The sequence below is a fragment of the Dendrobates tinctorius genome, unplaced genomic scaffold (assembly GCF_039654945.1).
Source record: "Dendrobates tinctorius isolate UK_male_01 unplaced genomic scaffold, ASM3965494v1 ptg000021l, whole genome shotgun sequence".
NCBI lineage: Eukaryota > Metazoa > Chordata > Amphibia > Anura > Dendrobatidae > Dendrobates > Dendrobates tinctorius.
In genome coordinates, this window is record NW_027361689.1 from 35,350,001 (window position 1) to 35,375,093 (window position 25,093).

A 25,093-nucleotide genomic window follows, 5' to 3' on the forward strand; every position below is an offset into this window, starting at 1 on the left:
AGGCGCCCACTGAGCGGGTAGAGTGCACCTTAATCCCTGCTGGGACAGGCACGTTCCTGACACGGTAGGATTCCTGAATAGCCAAGCGAATCCACCTGGCTAGCATTGATTTTGAAGTGGCTAGACCCTTCCTATGCCCCTCTGGAAGTATGAACATGGCATCTGACTTGCATAAGGGAGCCGTCCGTGAGATGTACCGTTTCAGAGCCCTAACCACATCCAGGGTGTGGAGGGCCTTCTCAATGCAATGGACAGGTGTCCATCAAGGGAAGAGGGAGGAGAAGAAAAAAAAAAAAAAAAAAAGGTACGGGAGCCGGAACCGGTGCCATGGCAGAACTAGAGCGTCCGCTCTGATGGCGCATGGATCGGGCAATGAACCGAGGAACTTTGTTTAGCCTTGAGGCCATGAGATCTACATCCAGAGTGCCCCAACAACAAATCTGCTGAAAGAATTCCAGATGAAGAGACCACTCTCCCAATGCAAGGCCTTGGCGACTGAGAAAGTCTGCCGCTCAATTCTCTATGCCCGGGATGTGGATCGCTGAGATGGGCGAACGGTTGGTCTCAGCCCAATGAAGGATGTGACTCACTTCGTGCATGGCCATCCTGCTCCGAGTACCCCCCTGACGGTTGATATACGCTATAGTCGTGGTGTTGTCGGATTGGATCCTGATTGGGTGACCTGCGAGGAGGTGGTGGAAACTCAGTAAAGCTAATCTGATTGCTCGTACCTCCAAAATGTTGATGGGGAGACGCGAATCCCAAATTGACCAACGACCCTGTGCTGTGTAGTGACGAAACACTGCACCCCAGCCCAGAAGACTTGCGTCGGTGGTCGCTACCAAACATCGTACTGGGAGAAAAGAACTCCATCGACTCAGGGAGGATTTCAGTGTCCGCCACTTGAGGGCTTGTCTGACCCGCAGGGACAGAAGGAACCGACGGTCCAGGGAGAACGGGTTCTTGTCCCAAGTCGACAGCAAGGCTGGTTGCAAAAAGCGGAGAAGGAATTGTGCGAACGGTACCGCTTCCTTTGCTTCCACTATCTTTCCGAGAACTCTCATGCGGAAACGAATAGAATGAGAAACTGGACGGGAAAGAGTCCGCGCCGCCTGTTGCAAAGCTCGGACCTTTTCTGGAGGGAGAATGACCAACCCGCGGGAAGTGTCCAAGACCATTCCCAAAAAAGGAAATCTGCTGGGTCGGTGTTGGGGAAGACTTTTCAAAGTTCATCTTCCAACCCAGGCGAGAAAGTATTTACTGTGATATCCACAGAATCCTCGCAGGCTAGAAGGGACGGACCCTTGATAAGCAGATCGTCCAGATACGGGAGCACCACCACGCCCCGAGCGTGAAGAATGGCCATGACAGCCGCCATGACCTTGGTAAAGACCCTGGGGGCGGTGGCGAGTCCGAAGGGCAAGGCAACGAACTGAAAGTGTTCCTTGCGAATTGCAAAATGCAGGAACTGCTGGTGGTACAGGTAAATCAGGATGTGAAGGTAAGCATCTTTGATGTCGATGGATGCTAGGAACTCTCCTTTTTCCATGGAGGCGACAACTGATCTCCGTACCCTGACAAACTGATTTAACAGCTTGAGGTCCAGTATGGGCCGCATCATTCTTTGGAACCACAGAAAGGTTTGAATAAAAACCCTTGAACCTTTTGTCTTGAGGGACCGGAATGATGACTCCATCCCTCTGCAGCGCATGAACGGCCCGAAGGAAGGCTGTTGTCTTTTCCTTGGGAGGAGAGGATCGGAAGAAACGTGTCGGAGGGAGAGAAACAAATTCTATTTTGTATCCGGAGGACACCAACTCCCTGACCCACTCGTCCTGAACGACTGCGAGCCAGGTCTGACTGAATGAAAGTAGACGACCGCCTACTTTGTCGGTGTCTGCCGGATACCACAACAAGTCATTGTGTAGAGGATCTATGGGATCTGGCTCATCTAGATCCAGATGCCCTTGGCCCGGGCTTCCAAGATCGGTTAGGTCTGTATGAAACCTGGTGATCTGTCTCCACGCGGAGCCCGACTTGGTCCGGAAGAGAAGGTTGAGGAGGACCAACTGGAATTGTTGCGAAAAGGTCAGCTGTTGGTTCCGAAACGGCCGGACAGCCTTTTGTTGGGGAAGGAATTTGCTTTCCCCCCCCCCCCGGTAGAGTGTGAAATAAGCTGGTCCAGTTTCTCTCCAAAATAGGCGACCCGCGTGATAGGGAAGTTAATGATTTTTTGGAAGTGGAGTCTGCCCGCCAGTCGCAGAGCCATAAGGCTCTTCTAATGGAGACTGCATTAGAGGCTGCCTGATCAGCGCAATTGGCGGCATCTAAAGAAGCGTCCACTACAAAGTCCCCTGCGTGAATTATCTGCCTGGCGACACTGGTAGCCTCTGGAAGATTGCTACCTTGGAAGGCAGTAATTAAGACTTCTGCCCAAGCGGCCATTACCTTTGCCACCCAAGTCGCCGCGAAGGATGGAAAAAGAGCCGCTCTTGACGCTTAATAAACTGAGTGAGCGAGGTAGTCAACTTGACGATCGGAGGGGTTTCTGGACAGAAGAGCCCTCAGAAACGGATAGCAGCGTTTTAGAAGCAAAACGCGAAACAGGAGGGTTCACCGAAGGGGACTGTAACCAATCCTTCATTAGATCTGGAGCAAAAGGGTATTTAGCCTCAGTAGGCTTTTGCCCGGTAAAGCTTAAACTCCGGATGGCTGGCAAATAACCTGCGCACACGTTTAGTCCTCTTAACCCCTTCATGACCTGGCCATTTTTTGCAATTCTGACAAGTGTCCCTTTATGAGGTAATAACTCAGAAACGCTTCAACGCATCCTAGCGATTCGGAGAATGTTTTTTCGTGACATATTGGGCTTCATGATAGTGGTAAATTAAGGTCGATAATTTTTGCGTTTATTTGTGGGAAAAAAACTGGAAATTTGGCGAAAATTTCACAATTTTCAAAATTTGAATTCTTATTCTGTTAAACCAGAGAAGTATGTGACACAAAATAGTTACTAAATAACATTTCCCACATGTCTACTTTACAGCAGCACAATTTTGGAAACAAATTTTTTTTTTGTTAGGAAGTTATAAGGGTTAAAAGTTGACCAGCGATTTCTCATTTTTACAACAAAATTGACAAAACCTTTTTTTTTTTTTTTTTTTTTTTTTTTTTTTTTTAGGGACCACCTCACATTTGAAGTCACTTTGAGGGGTCTATATGGCAGAAAATACCCAACAGTGACACCATTCTAAAAACTGCACCCCTCAAGCTACTCAAAACTACATTCAAGAAGATTATTAACCCTTCAGGTGCTTCACAGGCACTAAAGCAACGTGGGAGGAAAAAAAATGGACATTTTAATTTTTCCAACAAAAATTTTCTTTTAGCATCAATTTTTTCATTTTCACGTGGGTAGCAGGATAAAATGGATCCTAAAATTTGTTGGTCAATTTCTCCTGAGTACAACGATACCTGATATGTGGTCATAAACCACTGTTTGAGCGCATGGCAGGGCTCAGAAGGGAAGGAGTGCCATTTGACTTTTTGAATGAAAAATTAGCTCCAGTCGTTAGCAGACACCATGTCGTGTTTGGAGAGCCCCTGTGTGCCTAAACTTTGGAGCTCCCCCACAAATGACCCCATTTTGGAAACTAGACCCTTTAAGGAGCTTATCTAGATGTGTGGTGAGCACTCTGAACCCCCAAGTGCTTCACAGAAGTTTATAACGCAGAACCATGAAAAAAAATATTTTTTTTCCCCCTCAAAAAAATGATTTTTAGCCCACTATTTATTTTCACAAGGGTAATAAGATAAATTGGACCCCAAAAGTTGTCCAGTTTGTCCTGAGTACGCTGGTACCCTATATGTGGGGGGGAGCACTGTTTGGGCACACGTTGGGGCTCGGAAGGGAAGTAGTGACGTTTTGAATTGTCGACTTGATGGAATGGTCTGTGGGTGTCATGTCACGTTTGCAGAGCCCCTGATGTACCTAAACAGTGGAAACCCCCCATAAATGACCCCATTTTGGAAACTAGACCACCCAAGGAACTTATCTAGATGTGTGGTGAGCAAGTTGAACCCCCAAGTGCTTCACAGAAGTTTATAACCTAGAGCCGTGAAAATAAAAATAATTTTCTCTCCACAAAAGTTATTTTTTTAGCCCCCAATTTTTAATTTTCCCAAGGGTAACAGGAGAAATTAGACCCCCAAAGTTGTTGTGCAATTTTTCCTGAGTACGCTGATACCCCATATGTGGGGGGAACCACTGTTTGGGCACACGTCGGGGCTCGGAATGGAGGCAGCACTGTACGACTTTTTGAACGCAAAATTGGCTGGAATAAATGGTGGCGCCATGTTGTGTTTGGAGACCCCCTGATATGCCTAAACAGTGGAAACCCCTCAATTCTAACTCCAACCCTAACCCCAACACACCCCTAACCCTAATCGCAACCCTAATCATAACCCCAACCACAACCCTAACTCCAACACACCCCTAACCCTAATCATAACCCCAACACACCCCTAACCCTAATCCCAACCCTAATCCTATTTCTAACCCTACTTGAAAAATAAAAATATTTTACTATTTGTCCCTATGGGGGGTGATAAGGGGGGCAGTGATTTACTTTTTTTTTTTTTTTTTAATTTTGATCACTGAGAGTTTATCACAGTGATCAAAATAAAAGAAAATGAATCTGCCACCGGGAAATGCCGGCGGGCCCATTTTCCAAGATGGCGGCGCCCATGGACCGGGACGGCCATGGGGGGGAAAAAAATCGGAAGGTGGGGGGGGAGTGGAGGGAAGGGGGCAGATTGTGACAACGGCAGCCGATCGTTAACTTTTTGTCTCCAGCCATGTCCGATGCTATTTCAGCATCGGCCATGGCTGGATTGTAATAGTTCATCAAATTTCATAGATGAACTATTACTATCGCTCTGATTGTCTGTTTCACTTTCAACAGCCAATCAGAGCGATCGTAGCCACAGGGGGGCTAAGCCACCCCCCCGTGGTGACGCACAAAGGGTCCTGTCACTGCGGGTCAGGTGACCTTTCCATGACCCCGGTCACCCGACCCGCAGGGGAGCTTTGAAGGCATGACACAGGGTATGCATCATGGGTCGGATTGGCACCGACTTTCATGACACATATGGTTTGTCACAGGTCGGGAAGGGGTTAAAGGAGCGTTTCAGAATCCTGTTGACTGATTCTATAAGAGAATCCAGCGACTCTTGGTCATTTGGGGGATTCTGAGGGACTGACGTTTCAGACTCGAATTCAGAGTCATGTTCGCTGTGAATGCTAGGAGAGGGAGAGCGAGAGACAGAACTCGCCGATGCTGAAGCGCGAGCGTGACTAGGGGACGCGTCATGGGTCTACTTTCTAGAGACCTGAGGATCCCTTGAACGAGTTCGGCCCCTGCTGGTAGACGGTTCCCGGCGGTCGCCAGAGCCGTGCTCGGGCGGTAAAGATGCATTCTGACTGAAAGAGGATTCCCGGAGGGAGTCTATAGCCTTGGTCAGCGATTCCACAGACCGTGACAGGGACGCAGCCCACTCAGGGGGACTAAACGCAGGGAGCTCTGTCGCAGCAGCGTTGGGTGGCGTTTCAGCACGAGCTGGGTCGCAATCTGTTCAAAACGGATTTGTTTGGGCACAGGGTAAGGCAGCCTTGCAAGTGGTACAGGCGGTAAAGAACTGTAGCATGTAAGCCCGAAAGGGCAGGGTCCTCTCTCCCCTCTGTATCAGTCTGTGATTGTTAGTTTACTGTAAGTGATATCTGTAATTTGTATGTTACCCCTTCTCAAGTACAGCACCATGGAACCAATGGTGCTATATAAATAATAATAAGAACACAATGTGCTCCTTAGTAGCCTTTTTAACTTCCTTAGATTGAGACATAGCGCCCCTGAAAGGGTTAAAGGCAGAGCCTCGGCTGCATGGTATGTGCAGAGAAGGGGTTAAGCTTTAATCTGAGGGCAGATGCAGCTTACCCACGGTCCTGTGCTGTGTCCCCGGGACGAATAACGGTGGCCCTGTGTGACGTCCAGGTTGTATCCGTCAGTGTGCGTGCTTTGCAGCAGTCCCAGATCAGGCTGAGGTAAAAAAAAAAAACATGGCTCCCGAGACTAGCAGGGTGCCTGTCGCACAGAACGAGAAGCGCGAAGGACGTGGGCAGCAGCGCCAACAGTGGGCGGCGATATGCAAATTCCAGCTTAGTAGGCCTTAAAGCCAGGGACTAAATTTCTGGCCTCACCGCTGTGGTGTGGTAAACGCCGGGGGGGTCCGCGACCGGGCGCCAGTGTACTGCTGCTGACGCCAAGTCAGCGCTTCTCCCAGGGACAAGGACCCAACCCCATACCTCCACTCCAGTGCTCAGGCCGCGGTGTCCGGGGCCTTCCAGCTGCAGGTCTCTCATCCTCCGGGCGATGTAGCAGAGATGGAGGAGTTCTTAAAGGGGTATTGCTCAATCGATCCTCCCTATGGCAGGGGGATGGAGAGCTCTGGGGCTGATTCAGGGCATCCAAAGAGCGCTTCTGAAACTTCTCTGTCCATGCGCTCGCCCTCATATCCGTGTGGGGAGACTGGGACCGTAAAGGAACCGTCGCCCAGAAGAATCAGGTATGCCCCGTCGTCGCAGGAAAGTGTATGAGGAGATCTACTCCGCGTGCTCGCCTGTTGTTGGTTCTAGGGAGAGCAGTACGTTGAAAGGAACCGTTGCCCCCTTCACTCCATTAATTAAAAAATAAAAAATGTACAGAAAATTCAAAATTAAAATAAAAATGGTGGGGTCTGAGGCCAGATCCAAGTGCCTCCTACAGACACTATGCAAGAACTGGAGAAATTTCAGCCAGCGAGAGGGTGTATACTGCAGGGGAGGAGTTAACTTTGTGTTCACTTAGTGTCCTCCTAGTGGCAGCAGCATAACACCCACTGTCTGTGTCCCCCAATGAGGCTTAGGAGAAAATAATTTTGCAAAGCTTAGCAAAACTGCATTTTGGCTGCAAAAAAAACAAGCCTTAAATGCAGCCTCAAGGCTTCTTACACCTGCTCAAAGTTAGAAGGCACACATCTCTAATTAAAGGGGTTGTCCCATAAACAACATTTATAATCCCCCGTCCACAGGATGAATGCAAAATATATGATCCAATCGCTAGAATAGTGTATGAGAGTCACCTGTGTGAATGAAGTGTTAGTGAGCACGTGCGACTGCTATCCTATTAATTTTTCCAAGATCGCTCAGACTTTAAACCTCCAGGCAAAGATGGCTTTATTACCACTTCTGCCTTCCCGATTGCTGAAATCACTGCTGTTTACACAGTATAGGAAGCGCTGACAGCGCCTCCTTCTGCAGAGCCGGTGACCACACGACTGCCGACTGTCAGGAGGAAGCAGGAGCTGCTGGATTCCTACAGACCCAGATCACTTCTGCTGTGGAAGTAGGGGGCTAAATTTGTCCTGTAATCAGTGAGAATATACCTGCCCTAGTTACAGGGAGAAAAAAATAAATTTTTTTAAATATTGAAATGCACGCCCAAAAGGTCTTTTATGATCTTCTGGGTGGGAGGGGAGCATAAAGTGTGAAATAAAATAAATTAAATGAATTCGCTGCCAGTCCACACCCATCACTGGCTCCTCCATTGTAAGAAAAAAAAAAAAAAAAAAAAAAAAAAAAACACAAGCGTGTACATACACACAAATATACACAAAACACTACTTTGATGACTAATCACAAAGAAAAACTAAAAAACAAAAAGTGAACACAAAAACCAGGCTCCGCATATCACGAAAAAAATGCAAAAATTAATTTAATGTTAAAATGAGAATTTTTTTTTTTTCTTAAACGCTTTCCAGCCCTTAAAACTGCATGTGCCTGGTTGAGAATAGGGGAAAATGTGCCTGGTCTAAAATTGCCTAAGGGTTATTATGAAGTACTGCTCATCATCTAAGGGATTCAGAAAGAGAATTGGAGGGATCCAATGGCTGGATATCCTTAAAGACAAAAATGTCCAGGAAGGATGGGAAATCTTGAAAAATGAAATTCTCAAAGCACAGTTGTTAACAATTCCGAAAAGAGGGAAGAATAGGAAGCATTTAAGGAAACCAGGATGGATGAACACAGAACTTAAGCACATGCTAAAAAGGAAGAAAAAAATGTTTATAAAATGGAAAGAGGGAGGCATATCTAAAGAAGAATATAATGCTGTCTGCAGAACCTGCAGGGCACAAATCAGATTATCTAAAGCTGAAAATGATATGTCAAAAGTAAAAGAAAAGTCAAAGATGCTATAGGATTTTTACAGGATGAAAATGATGAAATGGTAAGACAGGATGTTGAGAAGGCTGAACTTTTAAATTCCTATTTTGCATCTGTTTTCTCTCAGAAAGGAAATGCAACATCAACTGTTATTCACTGTCCTATTAAGGGAATAGAAGAATCCAGGATATCTATAAACAGAAAGATAGTGAGGAAACACTTAGCTAACCCAAATGAATTCAAGTCTCCAGGTCCAGATGAATTATACCCCAGAGTACTGAAGGAGATAGCAGAAGAAATTTTTGAACCCCTCTCCATAATCTTTGAAAATTCTTGGAGAACAGGAGAAGTGCCAGAAGACTGGAGAAGAGCAAATGTTGTTCCTATCTTCAAAAAGGGGAAGAAGGTGGACCCAGGCAACTATAGGCCGGTGAGTCTGACTTCTATACCAGGAAAGATCTTTGAACAAATTATTAAACAACATGTATGTCAATACCTGGATAAGAATGAAGTGATTAAACAGAGTCAGCATGGGTTTCTAACTAATAAGTCATGTCAGACTAACTTAATTTCCTTCTATGACGGTATCACTGATTGGGTGGATCAAGGAAATGCTGTAGATATAGTATATCTTGACTTCAGCAAAGCATTTGACAAAGTCTCTCATACAATCCTTATTGAAAAAATGACTAAGTATGGAATGGACAAGGCAACTGTTAGGTGGATTCATAACTGGCTTAGTGATCGGACCCAAAGAGTGGTCGTAAATGGCTGCACATCCAGTTGGAAGAATGTCTCAAGTGGGGTACCACAGGGCTCTGTCCTGGGCCCTGTATTGTTCAACATCTTTATCAACGATTTAGATGAAGGAATTGAGGGTAAACTGATTAAATTTGCTGATGACACAAAGCTAGGAGGGATAGCTAATACTAGAGAAGAGAGAGAGAGGATTCAAAAAGATTTAAATAAACTGGAGAAGTGGGCAGCAACTAACAGAATGGTTTTTAACAGGGAGAAATGCAAAGTACTACATCTGGGCAATAAAAATGAAAAAAGCATATATAGAATGGGAGGAATAGGGCTAAGTGACAGCACATGTGAAAAAGACTTGGGTATACTAATAGATCACAGACTGAATATGAGTCAACAGTGTGATGCAGCAGCAAAAAAGGCAAATGCAATGGTGACCGGTCTGCAAACCCTGTCTTATGAGGAAAGGTTGCAGGATTTGGGAATGTTTAGTTTGCAAAAGAGAAGACTGAGAGGAGACTTAATAGCTGTCTACAAATATCTAAAGGGCTGTCACATTGTAGAAGGATCAACTTTATTCTCATTTGCACAAGGAAAGACTAGAAGCAATGGGATGAAACTGAATGGGAAGAGACACAGATTAGATATTAGAAAAAACTTTTTGACAGTTAGAGTGATCAATGAGTGGAACAGGCTGCCACGAGAAGTGGTGAGTTCTCCTTCAATGGAAGTCTTCAAACAGAGTCTGGACAGACATCTGACTGGGATGATTTAGCGAATCCTGCTTTGAGCAGGGGGTTGGACCAGATGGCCCAGGAGGTCCCTTCCAACTCTACGATTCTATGATTCTATGATCTCAGAAGGGCACCTTGCCCTAAGAACAATTGTACATGTCGTTCCAAAATCTGTGTACCAGAATCCCATTGTAATGAGCAGGATAGGTGACAATACCCGGTGATCACACTGGCGTCCCCGGCAGGTATCGAGCGATGCGGTATCACCTGTTCTGCTCAATGCGGAGCAGGACTGACCCTTTAATGGACACGGCATGGTTTCATTTGGTCCAGTGGTGTCAGGTCTGAATTTTACTCTCGTGCACATTACCACAGATTGGCGTAGGTTCATCTGTAGCGGAACCTGTCCGGCTCTGAGCATTAGATCTCTGTACGGAGGAAATAACTTACGGCGCCATTCACTACCACACAGGCAGAGTCTGTACTCACCAACTGCTCCAAATAGTCCTTTATCCCCGGCAGGTATGTGAGGGAGCTGATGGTGAGCAGACACGTGAGGGCGAAGTCAAACAGCTGGTAGCAGAAGAATGGGATCAGCCATCCGCCACGGTGCTACGGGAGAGACACACGTCACAAACAGGATCCCCCACCTCAGTACATTTATGGTATATCCACAGCAATGGTTCCCATACACCTGAATGAAGGCCATGAATACGCGGCCACCTCTCCTACCCCAGCAGTATGGGACAGTGCGTGACACGCGGCCACCTCTCCTACCCCCAGCAGTATGGGACAGTGCGTGACACGCGGCCACCTCTCCTACCCCCAGCAGTATGGGACAGTGCGTGACACGTGGCCACCTCTCCTACCCCCAGCAGTATGGGACAGTGCGTGACACGTGGCCACCTCTCCTACCCCCAGCAGTATGGGACAGTGCGTGACACGTGGCCACCTCTCCTACCCCCAGCAGTATGGGACAGTGCGTGACACGTGGCCACCTCTCCTACCCCCAGCAGTATGGGACAGTGCGTGACACGTGGCCACCTCTCCTACCCCCAGCAGTATGGGACAGTGCGTGACACGTGGCCACCTCTCCTACCCCCAGCAGTATGGGACAGTGCGTGACACGTGGCCACCTCTCCTACCCCCAGCAGTATGGGACAGTGCGTGACACGTGGCCACCTCTCCTACCCCCAGCAGTATGGGACAGTGCGTGACACACGGCACCTCCCCTACCCCCAGCAGTATGGGACAGTGCGTGACACGCGGCCACCTCTCCTACCCCCAGCAGTATGGGACAGTGCGTGACAAGCGGCCACCTCTCCTACCCCAGCAGTATGTGACAAGTGCGGGAGAAGGATGTGGGTCCTACTGCTGAGGCCATCAGACGTTTAGGGTATATCCTATGGACAACCCTCTAAAGCAGTGATCACACACTGCAGAAGGAGAAACTCATTCCATACACATGCATTCATTTCTGAGCTCCCTATTCAGATGGATAGGACATTTCTGGAGCCTTTTGCAATAAATCTGCTGCACGTGAGCCTACTTGAACGAAATGTACACCTACATCCATGGCCGAAAGTGTTTGCACCCTTGAAATTATTCCAGAAAATGATTGCAATTACACGTTTTGTTATACATGTTTATTTTCTTTGTGAGTATTGGAACAAATAAAAAAAAAAAAAAAAAAAGGCAAATTGGACATAATTTTACACAAAAGCCTATAAATGGGAAGGACAAAATTATTGGCACCCTCAACTTAATATTTGGTTGCACGCCCTTTGGGAAGAAAATAACTGCAATCGCTATAACCATCAGCAAGCTTCTTACACCTCTCAGCTGGAATTTTGGACCACTCTGCTTTTGTAAACTGCTTCAGGTCTCATATTTGAAGGGTGCCTTCTCCCTACAGTAATTGTAAGATCTCTCCACAGGTGTTTAGATCCGAACTCATTGCTGCCACTTTACAACTCTTCAGTGCTTTGTTTCCATCCATTTCTGGGGTCTTCTTGAAGTATATTTGAGGTCATTCCAGTAGAATGATGTGCTTTACCAAAAATCTCCATCTTGGTCTCATCTGTCCACAACACGCTTTCCCAGAAGGATTTTTGCTTACTCACGTACATTTTGGCATACTGTAGTCTAGCTTTTCTATGTCTGTCAGCAGTGGGATGGTCCTGGGTCTCCTGCCATAGCATTTCATTGAAATGTCGACAGTTCATGCTGACACCGATACTCCCTGAGCTTGAATTTCTTTGGACCTTGATTGGTGCTGCTTATCCACCATTCAAACTATCCTAGATTGCATCCTTTCATAAATTTTTCTCTTCTGTCCACATCCAGGGAGATTAGCTACAGTGAAATGGGTTGTAACCTTCTTGATTATGTTGCAGAGGAACATCCAGATCTCTGGAGATGGACTTGTAACCTTGTGACTGTTGAGAACCAAAATTGTTGAAAGATATCAAGTCCTCACAGTTCTCTTCTCCTCCTATTTACCATGCTTTGTGTGGCACACAGACACACAACGCAAAGATTGAGCCAACTTCTCTCCTTTTTATCTGGCTTAAGGTATGATTTTCATATTGCTGTTACTTTCCACAGGTAAGTTTGAATGAGCATCACATGCCTGAAACAAAAGTTCTTTACCAACAATTTTGTCTGGTCCATTTTTGAGGTTGTGTGTGAAATTATGTTCAATTTTTTTTTTCCTCTGTTTTTCTTCCTATACCCACAAAAGAACTAAACATGCGTACTACAAAACATGAGTAAATGCAATAATTTTCTGAGAGAAATACTTCATTTTATGGAACATTTCAAGGGTGCCAAAACTTTCGGCCATGACTATGTGATCGTCACATGGGACAGGCCAGGTGTATCTCCATTGGAAGTGAACTGTCCATATCCAGGGACAAAAAAAACCCAAACATTATAAACACTATAAATTCTCAACTTCGGATTCACTTTACCCCCCATTACTGCAGGTAATTAGATGTCACAATGTATAAATCTCATACCGATGCCACCAAGGATTTGGCATGTGCAGAGGAGGTTGTCCGTCACATATGGAGCAGGACAGCAGCCACAGCCCTGTATATAGGACATTGTCGGTAGCTTTCCTGGGCTCGGCAGACATTACTAAAGCCATTGTATTACTAGTAGTCATCATGGGGAATATTAGGTAGGTCATTAGCGGCTCTTCTGTACTCACAGTGATTGCGCCGTAAACCATCATTGCACTCATAGTAAACATCAGCAGGGAGATGGCAAACAGGACACAGGCGTTCTCTGCAAAACAAAGCAGCAGGACGTCACAAGAGGGAAAGTGCAAACACCTACGTCACATTATTACGATGTGCCGCTTATATGCGGCCAAAGCCAGGAAGGACTGGAATCAAAGCGTGTGTGGGAGAAAAAGAAAACGCCTATTGCCCCGTCTGCCTGGGCTCCGTTCTGGCTTTGTCACAAAATTAAAACTGCACTCGTGATTCCAGCTCAGCAGGAAAATAACATTACGGGTAGCTTGTACTTTATACTCCCTGCATCTAATACTTGCAGAAAGGAAGTGGTGACGTACACCGAATGAGCCCCCACCTATATACAGCATGAGCCCCCACCCAACCAGCCCCCTCTATATACAGCATGAGCCCCCACCCAATCAGCCCCCTCTATATACAGCAAAAGCCCCAACCCAACCAGCCCCCTATAAACTGTATGAGCCTCCACATCACCTATATATAATGCATGACCCCCACCCAGCCTTCCTACAGACTACATGGGCCCCAATATACACAGCACGAGCCCTCTTTAAACTATGAGGCTCCACCTTGCCCCCTATATATACACACAGCATGAGCCCTACCCTACAGACTACATGGGCCCCACCCAGCCCCCCTATATACACACAGCATGAGCCCTACCCTACAGACTACATGGGCCCCACCCAGCCCCCCTATACACACACAGCATGAGCCCTACCCTACAGACTACATGGGCCCCACCCAGCCCCCCTATATACACACAGCATGAGCCCCCACATAGCCCCTATATACAGTATCAGCTCCCACCCAGCGCCCCTATATACAGCATGAGTCCCCACAGCCTCCTGTAAGTGCAAACATCCCATCCTCTCTGCTGTAGGTGTCGAGCTCCATTTTACCATCACTTTTCTTAGAAGACCAATCTCAGTAAGTTATATCATGTAATTCCACAATGTGTTTTTCCACCTGGCTTTTTTTTTTTTTTTTGCATAGGATTTATGTACATGGGCCCTCATCTTTGAGCAGATCATCGATTTAGAAACTGATCAGGTCATTTGCAGAGTTGAGGAGTCCTGAAAACTCCCTGTACATGGACAAACCTATATCCATCTGCCGGCGGTAACACCTCACCTGCCACTTTCTCCGAGGCGTAATAGTTTCCGATCACTTCGTACTGAATGTCCACTGTGGGCACGGTGTCGGGGTGGGTGACTTTCACTGTCAGAAGTATTCCCATTAGCAGGTTCACCACCTACAAGAGGGGGAAAGCGGAAAACTGGTTAAACGGTAGAACGCCAACTTCACTGATGATTCCACATCAGAAAGTGGCAGCGTAGAAGAGCGGCCGGACTAGGACTGCAACATTTCATAAACCGGCGTACTTAAAGTGTAATAATCCACACCGCCGCTCAATCTCAGCATTCCTGCTGTAAATTTTCCGAGAACGAATCCACACCGATTCCATCATCAGTGCTTGTACGATCCCTTCTAAAATGCCCAAGTAAAATAAGGAAAGCTTATGTTCACCTGTCGCACAGACACTGTTCCAGTGATGTTGGCTCCAGGTTGCAATTGTTATATCATGTGAGCGCTGCAGCCAATCAGCGATCGCTGACTGGCTGCAGCCTTTACAGTGAACGACCACTCTTGCAGAATACGGACGAGCAACAGCCAGTCACTGAAAAAAAGAGAGAAAAAAAAAACCCTTGACCACCTCCATATAGTATGAACTGGTGCAAGCTGCAATGACTGTACAGCAAACGCAAAAAGTGGACACAGCAGCACTCTGTAAGGACCACGATATATGCAAACACAAGATCAAACTACATTGCTGCTGAATAAAATGTACTAAGAAAAAAAAAAGTACTTAACAAAAAATTAAGGTTCTTGGCGCATAAATTAGCCAATTCATGTGTGCCCATCAACCACGGCAAGGTGACACTTCTCTTGGGCTATAAGGCTTAAGAGAGGCATGTTTAGCATGATAGGACCCATCAGAGAAGTGTTGCCTTGCTGTGGTTGATGGGCACACATGAATTGGCCAATTTATGCACCCAGAACCTTCATTTTTTGGTAACTACTTTTATTTCTTAGTACATTTTATTCAGCAACAATGTAGTTTAGATCTCGTGTTTGCATATGCCATGGTCCTTACAGAGTGCTGCTGTGTCCCATTTTTTTTGTAAGCCACTCACAGAATGGCTGCAGCGCTCAGAGCCGGCGCTAACATCACTGGAGGAGTGTAAAAGCGTTTCTTATTTTACTAAGGTTTTTTTAAAAAAGGGTTGTCAGAGTAGTGGACAACTTCTTTAAGATATTTAAGTAGTTTCTTCCCGAATTAGGCAGCGTTTAGCAACATGTGGGTGCACGGCAGAAATCAGGGGTTCAGCTGTAATTTGGCTGCAGGTCAATTACTCAGTGTGAACATACCCCGGTGCTGTGACAGAGCGAGGTCTGCAGTGCACATATCCATTAATCAACCATCCCCTCTATCCTATGCAGCGCAGGGCAGAGATGGACAGGCAGGGGACGTCTGGCCTCACGTACTACGGCGGCATCCTACTCTGTGCACACATTGCTGACGTTCCCAGGCAACAATCTCATATCTGTAAGGAAAACAAATTCTGCGACAAGGTCGATAACCTGGTTCCCCGCCAGCACGGCTGACATTCAGAGAGATGGAACTCAGCCCACCGATGAGCCAGACGTAAAAAAAAAACAAAAAACAAAACCATTTCTGTGTTATGATCCCAACCTGAAAATTGACGGAAGCCAAATCTTCGGTGGTGTGATCGCCACATCTGACCCTACTCAAGGTTGTGATAAGTAAACCAATGCCATCAGTAATACATTCCATTTTTTTGTTTTCACATCTGTAGCATCTGCTAGTATCATACTTTTGGCCTATGACATGATGCTTAGTGACACTGTATTCAGCAGAAGACAGCAATCATGTCAAAAATCAAAAGAGTGCTGAAAAGTAATGGAAAATCTACAGATTAGAACTGCAGGACACGAAATGGGAAAATGCCAGCCACCCTTTTGATTCTCTGCAATGGACACCTTTAATGTGACACTTTCAGTTCAGCCCTTTGTACGTTAAATTGGAGAGCAGGCTGTAAAGTCTCAAAAAAAAAAAAAAAATGAAATTAAGACTTCTCATGTGAGCATAACACTCCCAGGAATACATGTTGGATGTGAGGTCTGTGTGTGGACACATCAGCACAGCTTCATGCCTAAGCAGACTTCTCCCGCCTTGTAATGACCATGGTGCCGAGGAGTACGTAACCTCCTCTCCACACTGCAGTCTACCTAAAGGGAACATGAAAGTATCCAGTGTAACAGGAATCCTGGGATTAGGGGCTACTGGCAGAAAATTTATGTTTTATTCACGCCTCTAGGTCATCGAGGTGGTGCGCTGTAATCAGGGCTGTGGAGTTGGTGCTCATTTTGGTGGAGTCGGAATAAAAGGGTCCGACTCCGACAATATATAATAAATTGGGTACAGTAGTTCAATGCAGAATGTGCTGAATATTTTTTCATAGGAATTTGGGAAAGTTATGAAATGGCTGTTCTATTCCTGATCTAAGGCTACATTCACTCACAGCGTTTTTCAAGCGGTTTTTGAGGAGGATACGTTTTTTTAGTTGCAAAAGCAGATCAGCTTTTTAAAAAACCGCATCACCTGAAAGGTTTTTGAGCTCATAGATGATGTTTTCAATAGCAAAAGCAGATTAGAAATCTGCTCTATATATCCATTTATCCATATCTGTCTATCCATATCGTATCTGTACCAAAAAGAATGAAAGCCGGATAGCACACAGACTAACACTCCTTTTTTTTTTAGCACCAGTCAGGTACACCTCATAGCTGCCCAAAAGGACGCCCAGGACAGGCATTGCTCGTCTTCAGTAACACATCAACTGATAGTTGGAATAAATAGACTGCATTCACCACCACATCTTCTTAAGGTGCAGGCTTTATTTTCAAGTGTAGGGGTGTGAAGTATGAGGTTCTGCAGCAGCTGGGGTGTGCAGTATGAAATTCTGCGGAACAGCAAGATTCTGCACCCCCCAGGTTTCATCCTGGCTACGCCCATAGTGTGAATGGGAATGTAGCCTGAGGGGCACAGTACAGACCAAAAGTTTGGACACAGCTTCTCAATCAAAGAGTTTTCTTTATTTTCATGACTATGAAAATTGTAGATTCACTCTGAAGGCATCAAAACTATGAATTAACACATGTGGAATTATATAATTAACAAAAAAGTGTGAAACAACTGAAAATATGTCTTATATTCTAGGTTCTTCAAAGTAGTCACCTTTTGCTGTGATTACTGCTTTGCACACTTTTGGCATTCTCTTGATGAGCTTCAAGAGGTAGTCACCGGAAATGGTTTTCACTTCACAGGTGTGCACTGTCAGGTTTAAATAAGTGGGATTTCTTGCCTTATAAATGAGGTTGGGACCATCAGTTGTGTTGTGCAGAAGTCTGGTGGATACACAGCTGATAGTCCTACTGAATAGACTGTTAGAATTTGTATTATGGCAAGAAAAAAAGCATCTGAGTAAAGAAAAACGAGTGGCCATCAATACTTTAAGAAATGAAGGTTAGTCAGTCTGAAAAATTGGGAAAACTTTGAAAGTGTCCCCAAGTGCATTGGCAAAAACCATCAAGCGCTACAAAGAAACTGACTTACATGAGGACCGCCCCAGGAAAGGAAGACCAAGAGTCACCTCTGCTGCGGAGGATAAGTTCATCCTAGTCACCACCCTCAGAAATCGCAGGTTACCGGCAGCTCAGAATAGAGACCAGGTCAATGCCACACAGAGTTCTAGTAGCAGGCACATCTCTACAACAACTGTTAAGAGGAGACTTTGTGCAGCAGGCCTTCATGGTAAAATAGCTGCTAGGAAACCACTGCTAAGGACAGGCAACAAGCAGAAGAGACTTGTTTGGGCTGAAGAACACAAGGAATGGACATTAGACCAGTGGAAATCTGTGCTTTGGTCTGATGAGTTCAAATTTGAGATCTTTGGTTCCAACCACCGTGTCTTTGTGCGACGCAGAAAAGGTGAACGGATGGACTCTACGTGCCTGGCTCCCACCGTGAAGCATGGAGGAGGTGTGATGGTGCTTTGCTGGTGACACTGTTGGGGATTTCTTAAAAATTGAAGGCATACTGAACCTGCATGGCTACCACAGCATCTTGAGGCGGCATGCTATTCCATCCGGTTTGTGTTTAGTTGGACCATCATTTATTTTTCAACAGCACAATGACCCCAAACACACCTCCAGGCTGTGTAAGGGATATTTGACCAAGAAGGAGAGTGATGGGGTGCTACGCCAGATGACCTGGCCTCCACAGACACCAGACCTGAACCCAATCGAGATGGTTTGGGGTGAGCCGGACCGCAGAGTGAAGGCAAAAGGGCCAACAAGTGCTAAGCATCTCTGGGAACTCCTTCAAGGCTGTTGGAAGACCATTTCCAGTGACTACCTCTTGAAGCTCATCAAGAGAATGCCAAGAGTGTGCAAAGCAGAAATCAAAGCAAAAGGTGGCTATTTTAAAGAATCTAGAATATAAGACATATTTTCAGTTGTTTCACACTTTAATTATATAATTCTACATGTGTTAATTCATTGTTTTGATGCCTTTAGAATGAATCTACAATTTTCATAGTCATGAAAATAAAGAAAACTCTTTGAATGAGAAGGTGTGTCCAAACTTTGGTCTGTACCGTGTACATGTACACAGTGTATTACAGTTTTTTGTGTTCTAATGTTGTATTCCAATAAATAGATATTCTGTTCTATCTAAATATCTTGATTATTGGATCATAGAAATGATTAAATGTCTGATGTTCACATTGTACTACAATACATTTTTCACTTAAATATAAGCAATATATGTGGGAGTCGGAGGAAGGGAAATTGAGGAGTCGGAGTCGCAGGTTTGGCTTACTGACTCCACAGCCCTGGCTGTAATCATTCACCAGCACATTGATTACAGCCGTGCTCATGGTGCAGGGATCGGTGACTGCAAAGAGAATACAACTTCATTTTATACCGGTAGCCGCTGTTCCAGTAATTCGGCTACATCTGGAGGCAATTAGCATTTCTGGACGTGAGAGATCTTCTTTAAAAGGGAACCTGTCACCCCACCCACCCCCGGCGTTTTCCAGTTAAAGAGCCACCTTCAGCAGCACTAAGGCTGCGTTCTGTGAAGGTGGCTCTTCTGTTTCTGACCCACAGTAACGTGAAAATATTGACTTTTATAATTAGCTCCTCATACTTGTAATGTGTCTCACAGGTATGTTGTGTCCCCCAGCATCAGCCGCCTACCATCCGTCAATCATGCCTGTCTGGTGTCTCGGAGCCGCCTGTGATCTGTCCATCATGATGCCCCGTGCGTTGCTGCCTCCTCTTGATTTGAATCCTGGCGTCTGCGCTGTGACAAGAGTTCTCAGGCATGCTCAGTGCACGCTGTTACAGCGCAGGCGCCGGGATTCAAATCAAGAGGAGGCAGCAACGCACGGGGCATCATGATGGACAGATCACAGGCGGCGCCGAGGCACCAGACAGGCATGATGGACGGATGGTAGGCAGAGAGGGGGGACACAACATACTGTACCTGTGGGACACATTACAGGTATGAGAAGCTAATTATGAAAGTCAATATTTTGGCATTACTGGGGTCAGAAAAAGAAGAGCCTCCTTCACAGAATGCAGCCTAAGTGCTGCTGAAGGTGGCTCTTTAACTGAAAAACGCACTGGGGGGGGTGACAGGTTCCCTTTAAGCTTTCCTCCCTTTCTACAGCATGGCCTGCCCTCCCTAATAACAGATGCATTCCCCCTCTCCACACTCTGATCTGCAAAGTGCAGTTTATCTGCTTCCTCTGGCAATCTCTAAGGGTATGTGCACACGTAGTGAAATCTGCTGTGTTTCCGCAGCGGTTATGGCTCTGCGTTGTACAGCGGTTTTGCTGCGGTTTACAATCCGCAGCATGTCAATTGTTTGGTGCAGAAACGCTGCAGTTTTACACCTCATCCATTATGAGGTGTAAAACCGCAGGGCAAAACCGCAGGACTTTTGTCCTGCGGATTTACCTGCAGTTTTCTCTCCAAAATCCGCAGGCCCTAAAAACTACGTGTGCACATAGCCTAATACTGAGAAGGGATGGAGGGAACATAGAGCCAACATATAGCAGGACAGCCAGCTATGAATAAGTTTTGAACAGATTTAAAAAAAAAAAAAAAAAAAAAAAAAAAAAAAAAAAAAAACCACACACAAAGCCGCGTCTATAGTCTTTAAAGAATTAGAAAAGTTGTTTAGTCAATAAAGCTAGAAGTTTAATCCGTGTTACAGCACCATTGCAGCCATGTCTTTACAAAGTCACGGTGACGGGTTTCCTTTAAGGCATTACTTGCTCAATAAAACTTGTTTTGCACAAACCTTGGTATTCATAATGGCTTCAGTATTTCTTGGTTTATACATAAACTGCCCAGACAGGATCTCTCAAGGCCATAACACTCACCCCGGGGGAAAGTCAATGTCTTCGGCTATGCGCTCAGGAAGTTTTATTTCAGTCAAAGTATGTAAGTTTTCAAGCAGAAACCACATCAAGAAACACCTCTTTTGGGCAATTTTCCTTTTCCTGAAGTGTGTCCTGAAAAAAGTGGTTTGAAAGAGCTTTTTTCCCTCCTAAAGCATTATATGCAGCCTTTTGATTTAACAGTGCCCATTTTAGATTGTATCACACTCACCAATACAATGCCATCGGTGCAATGGAAAAAGGAAAAAAAAAAAAATAAATAAAAAATTTGGACTCCACTCAGGTGACTCACAATGGAGAAATCTTGTTCTCGTTCCTCCCCTCCCCTGTGCCACCACTCCATCTCCTCCTCTGTGCCACCGCTCCAGGGACGCTGGGTTAGTAACAAGTTGCTTTGTTAGCTTATTACTTTTTTATGTTAACATAACACAAAAGCATTACATGATTGAAAATCTCTAAATGTGGGCCAGTAGCCCCCAAGTCAGCCCTGCCACAGGTGTCAGATATGAAATACAACATTTTAGAGCAATGACACCTAGCTGCGGACATTCTCACACTTTGTTAGTGTTGCCGCCTTGTGTGACAAGTCCTGACCACGGTACACGGAACACCCGAATACTCAGGAACACCAGTTGCGAAATAGACGACCATATAAAAGCTAAGTCTGCCAAATACCTAATCTGATCCAATCAAAGTAGTTGATTGGAAAATTACATTTCTCAATGCCCTGGCAGGGCGAGTGGGTGCAAAGTGCATTTCTAGAGAATCTGGCACATCCGTGCCATACAAAACATCCCACTTCGTTGCAGTAATGTATGGTGTAACGTTTTCATTTGTCCTAAGGTGGCGCTCTAGTAGATAACATTCTCCAGAGAACATTCTAATGAAAATGGATTTGAAACTCGAACGCTGATTCTCTTTAAATAGAGCCCGTCGGCACAGAATGACTGCTCAAACCAAGCACAGGTGCTCGGTGCACCGTTGGCGTGGCCACACGTTTAAGTGCACCTTCCCACCTACTTGCATTGCTGTTATCCCCTCGGTTATTCAGGAAATTATTCACTATCAGCACCGACTTCACTTCTCCAAACCCTTCATGTGTGTGGGGCACAAAACTGTAGGGGTCTCCGGACCCCAACATACCACCTATAGGCTGTAAGGGTCATGAGACCCCCACTGCCAGGCCGAGACGCACAGACTGACACATGGACGAGTGATGCAGCCTGAGAAGAGGTAGGCTATAAATCCCGGGATCCACCCGTAGTCACAGACTAAAGGCACAATACAGTGCACTGGGGAGGCCGCGCCAAACATCGGCTCAAAAATAGCCGACCTCTGAGGTCAATTAAGGCCCCATCTGACATTACCCATCCACAGGATATAGAAAACTTCAAGTGGTGTCCTCACCCAAAATATTGATATAACGCTATCTGTCTGACCGGTGGCGACCCCCGAGACGTCACTCCGGAGCAGGGAAAACCCACAGAAACGACTCCAGTCACTGACCATCGCTGCAGTCATCACTTATGGTGAAATAGTCCTGTATAATGAAGCGCTCTGCACATTTGGATAGTGCCGTTATGGCCTCCTCCTCGCTCAGAGAGCCGTCCTTATGTGCTGGTGTGGCAAGATGCAAAAAGATCTACAGACTGGTTCACATGTAGCGCGTTTGTTTTTTCCAGTGCTTTTTTGTACTGAGAAAAAAAAAAAAAAAAAAATTACAGCAAAATAAGTGAGATTTCTAAAATCTCATACAGTCCTTATCCCCCACTTACATGTAAAAATATCACTGCAATTTCCACACCGGCCACTAGGCCTAATGCTAGACTAGCACTTCCTCCTCTTTACAGAAGACTGACAGGGTCAATATCATTAAAAAGATAACAGGATCGCCCATTCACAATAGGTGATGTCACAGCTCACCTCCTCCTCCTGTACAATGACTGATAACACCTCTATATACATTAGATAACCCATTGTGAATGGTGGATCCTGTGTTATCTACTGTATATAGAGGTTTTATCACTCATTGTACAGGAGGCGGAGGAGGTGAGTTGTGACATAACACAGAATCCACCATTCACAATAGGTGATGTCACAGCTCACCTTCTGTACAATGCCCGATTTAAGTACAATTTTCACATCAGCGCAACTCAGACGTCTGACCTGCGGATCTCTGAAAACCTTCACCGGTTGCTCAGGGGAATAGAGTATGTAGAGCGCTGTGTAGAGCCAGATGTCTGTGCGCAGTCACAGCTCTGCTCCCTCTCCACGGATGAGCAGAGCTCAGCACAACTGTAGGGGCGCAGCGCTCCACTGAGCACGCTCACCCCTTTGTTTCACATGGAGTTACTATAACATGTCAAATGTTTTTTTTTTTTTTTTTTTTTAAAGTTTATTAACCCATTAAGCTTTTTTTTCTTAGAGCTGAGGAGTGACTGGAATCCACTGACGGGGAGAAGTTGGCCATGAATGAATCACACGACAAACTAATTACAGTCAGCAACAATCACAAGTACGATTACGGCAAAGCCAAACCTAAATATATCCTTTTAATTTCAGTAAAGAAAAAAAAAAAAAATATAAGGTATATCTCCTTTTTCTTCTTTTCACCGTATTTTGGGGACTTGATCCTGAGATTATCTGATCACTTGTACTATATACAGAAATACACAGTCATGTGGTACACAGAGAAAACGAGGGGTTACCAGCAGCGACTGCAGCCAGCTCTGATCTCTGTCATTACAGGAGGCGTCAGCTGTGTAACACTGCCAGCATGTGCAGTGAGGCGCGGTCCCTGCTCCTGAGCGCCTCCATACTCCCACAGCCGGCCCGCGCTACATTAGGAGGGTGCTAGCAGTGGATGAATCCTGACATTAGGGCTTTACCATCACCCTGCAGCCATGCTTCTGTGTGTGGATCTGGAAGACACCAGTCCCCGAAATCACCGAACCACAAAACTAACCAGACAGTTCAGGAGAAATAGAAACCAAGGAGGAAATGCTGCAGATCTGGAGGTCACATGGCGGAGGCAGCACCTGCCATAGAGGACAGTGGTGAGGAGGCTGCGGGCCTCCTACCTGCGGCCATCTCCTCTGTCCCCTCACCGGCTTGTGTCTTATCAACAATCTTATTTTTGTGGCCATCCACCAGACCCCCTCACAATCATGTGCCACATACCGCCTATACCCATCTCGTGCACCCCAGCGCATTTGCCAACCTGTCATACAATACACCCCTCTATACTGCCCCTCTCACTATTTTGTCCCTGGCATTTGGTGCTTATCTTTTGACCTCTCATGCCCCATCACCACCCTGTGCCCAACGCTTACGCCCTCGCCTCTAGCGTTCCCCTCCCGGTATCTTGCGCACACCCCCCCCGCCGCCCTGTATCTTACGTCCGCCCCCCCCGCCGTACTGTATCTTACGTACGTCCCCCCCGCCGCCCTGTATCTTGCGCACGTCCCCCCCGCCGCCCTGTATCTTACGTAGTGCCACCCTGTCCTTTACGTTCAGACCCCGCATTCCCATCTCAAGTACACCTGCTGCCCCTGTATCTTACATACTTCCTCCTTGTATCGTACGTACGCTCTCCGTTGCCCCCCGTTAGGCATGTCTCCCCCCCCAGCCACCCACATGTTGCATACGCCCCCCCCACTGCACTGTGCCCGCATTATATATAGGCCTCCTTATCGCACTGTACTTTACCTTTGTCCCCCCCCCATCTTATGCCTGCTGCCCCATACCTCACCATATGCCCCCCGTATTTTACCGTATACCCCCCATCCGCCCCAAACCCGTATCGCACCTACAGCCCTCTGCTGCCCCCTTGCTGTGTAGATGTTACGTACGGCCTCCCCCTGGCCGCTCTGTGCCCCTATTTTACCACCCACACATCTTACCATGTGACTCCCCTGTTGCCTCTTGTCCTAGGTCCCCCCTCACCACCTGCAGCCCCTCTTGTCCTCGCCTCCCTGCTGCCCTTTCACCTCCTCCATTACAGCACGTTGCCGGGCTGCAGAGCTCCTGCCGGCCGCTGCCAGTACCAGGCTCCCCGTCCTCACCATGTACTTAGTGCCCAGAATGATGGTCCCGGTCCGGACATGGCAGCAGCCGCAGCACCTGGTGCTGTACAGCCGGTCCCGGCTCCGCTTCAGATTCATGCTGCGTAGCTCTCTCCCTCCGTTACTGCTTCTTCTTCTTGTCGGTCTGTCGGATTCTGCACGAAGAGTCCTGGACGTCACACGTTAACGTTCTTGGTCACGGTCCTGGAGGCGGAGCCTGAGCGCTGCGGCGCCATCTTTGAAAAGGGCAAATAGCGCTTCGCAGTCCTGGCGGCCATCTTTGATGTTGGCGTAGTAAAGTGTGATCCAATCAGAGTTCGTTTGTTTCCGGTGTTGTTGATGTAACGCACGCGGTGTCCTCCAGGTGTCGCTGTTCTGCGCATGCGCTAACAGCTGCTGCTGAGTCCTGAAAACTTTTCTTTCTGTGTTGAACTTTATAGAAAGTGTGGAGAGAAGCTGCGGGCACACC

At 46.4% G+C, this 25,093-nt stretch overlaps 1 protein-coding gene across 1 annotated transcript in view; it reads right to left on the reverse strand.

Moving 5' to 3' along the window:
- Positions 1 to 24,840, reverse strand: part of LAPTM4A (lysosomal protein transmembrane 4 alpha) — a 29,306-nt gene extending 4,466 nt beyond the window's left edge. Inside the window, exons 1-4 of the mRNA XM_073568284.1 lie at positions 24,625 to 24,840; positions 14,136 to 14,256; positions 12,956 to 13,032; positions 10,231 to 10,353 (exon numbers count right to left, since the gene is read on the reverse strand). Of these exons, the coding sequence (XP_073424385.1) occupies positions 10,231 to 10,353; positions 12,956 to 13,032; positions 14,136 to 14,256; positions 24,625 to 24,723 (420 nt within the window). The 5' untranslated portion in view covers positions 24,724 to 24,840. The remainder of the gene's footprint in view (positions 1 to 10,230; positions 10,354 to 12,955; positions 13,033 to 14,135; positions 14,257 to 24,624) is intronic.
- Positions 24,841 to 25,093: the final 253 nt, after the last annotated feature.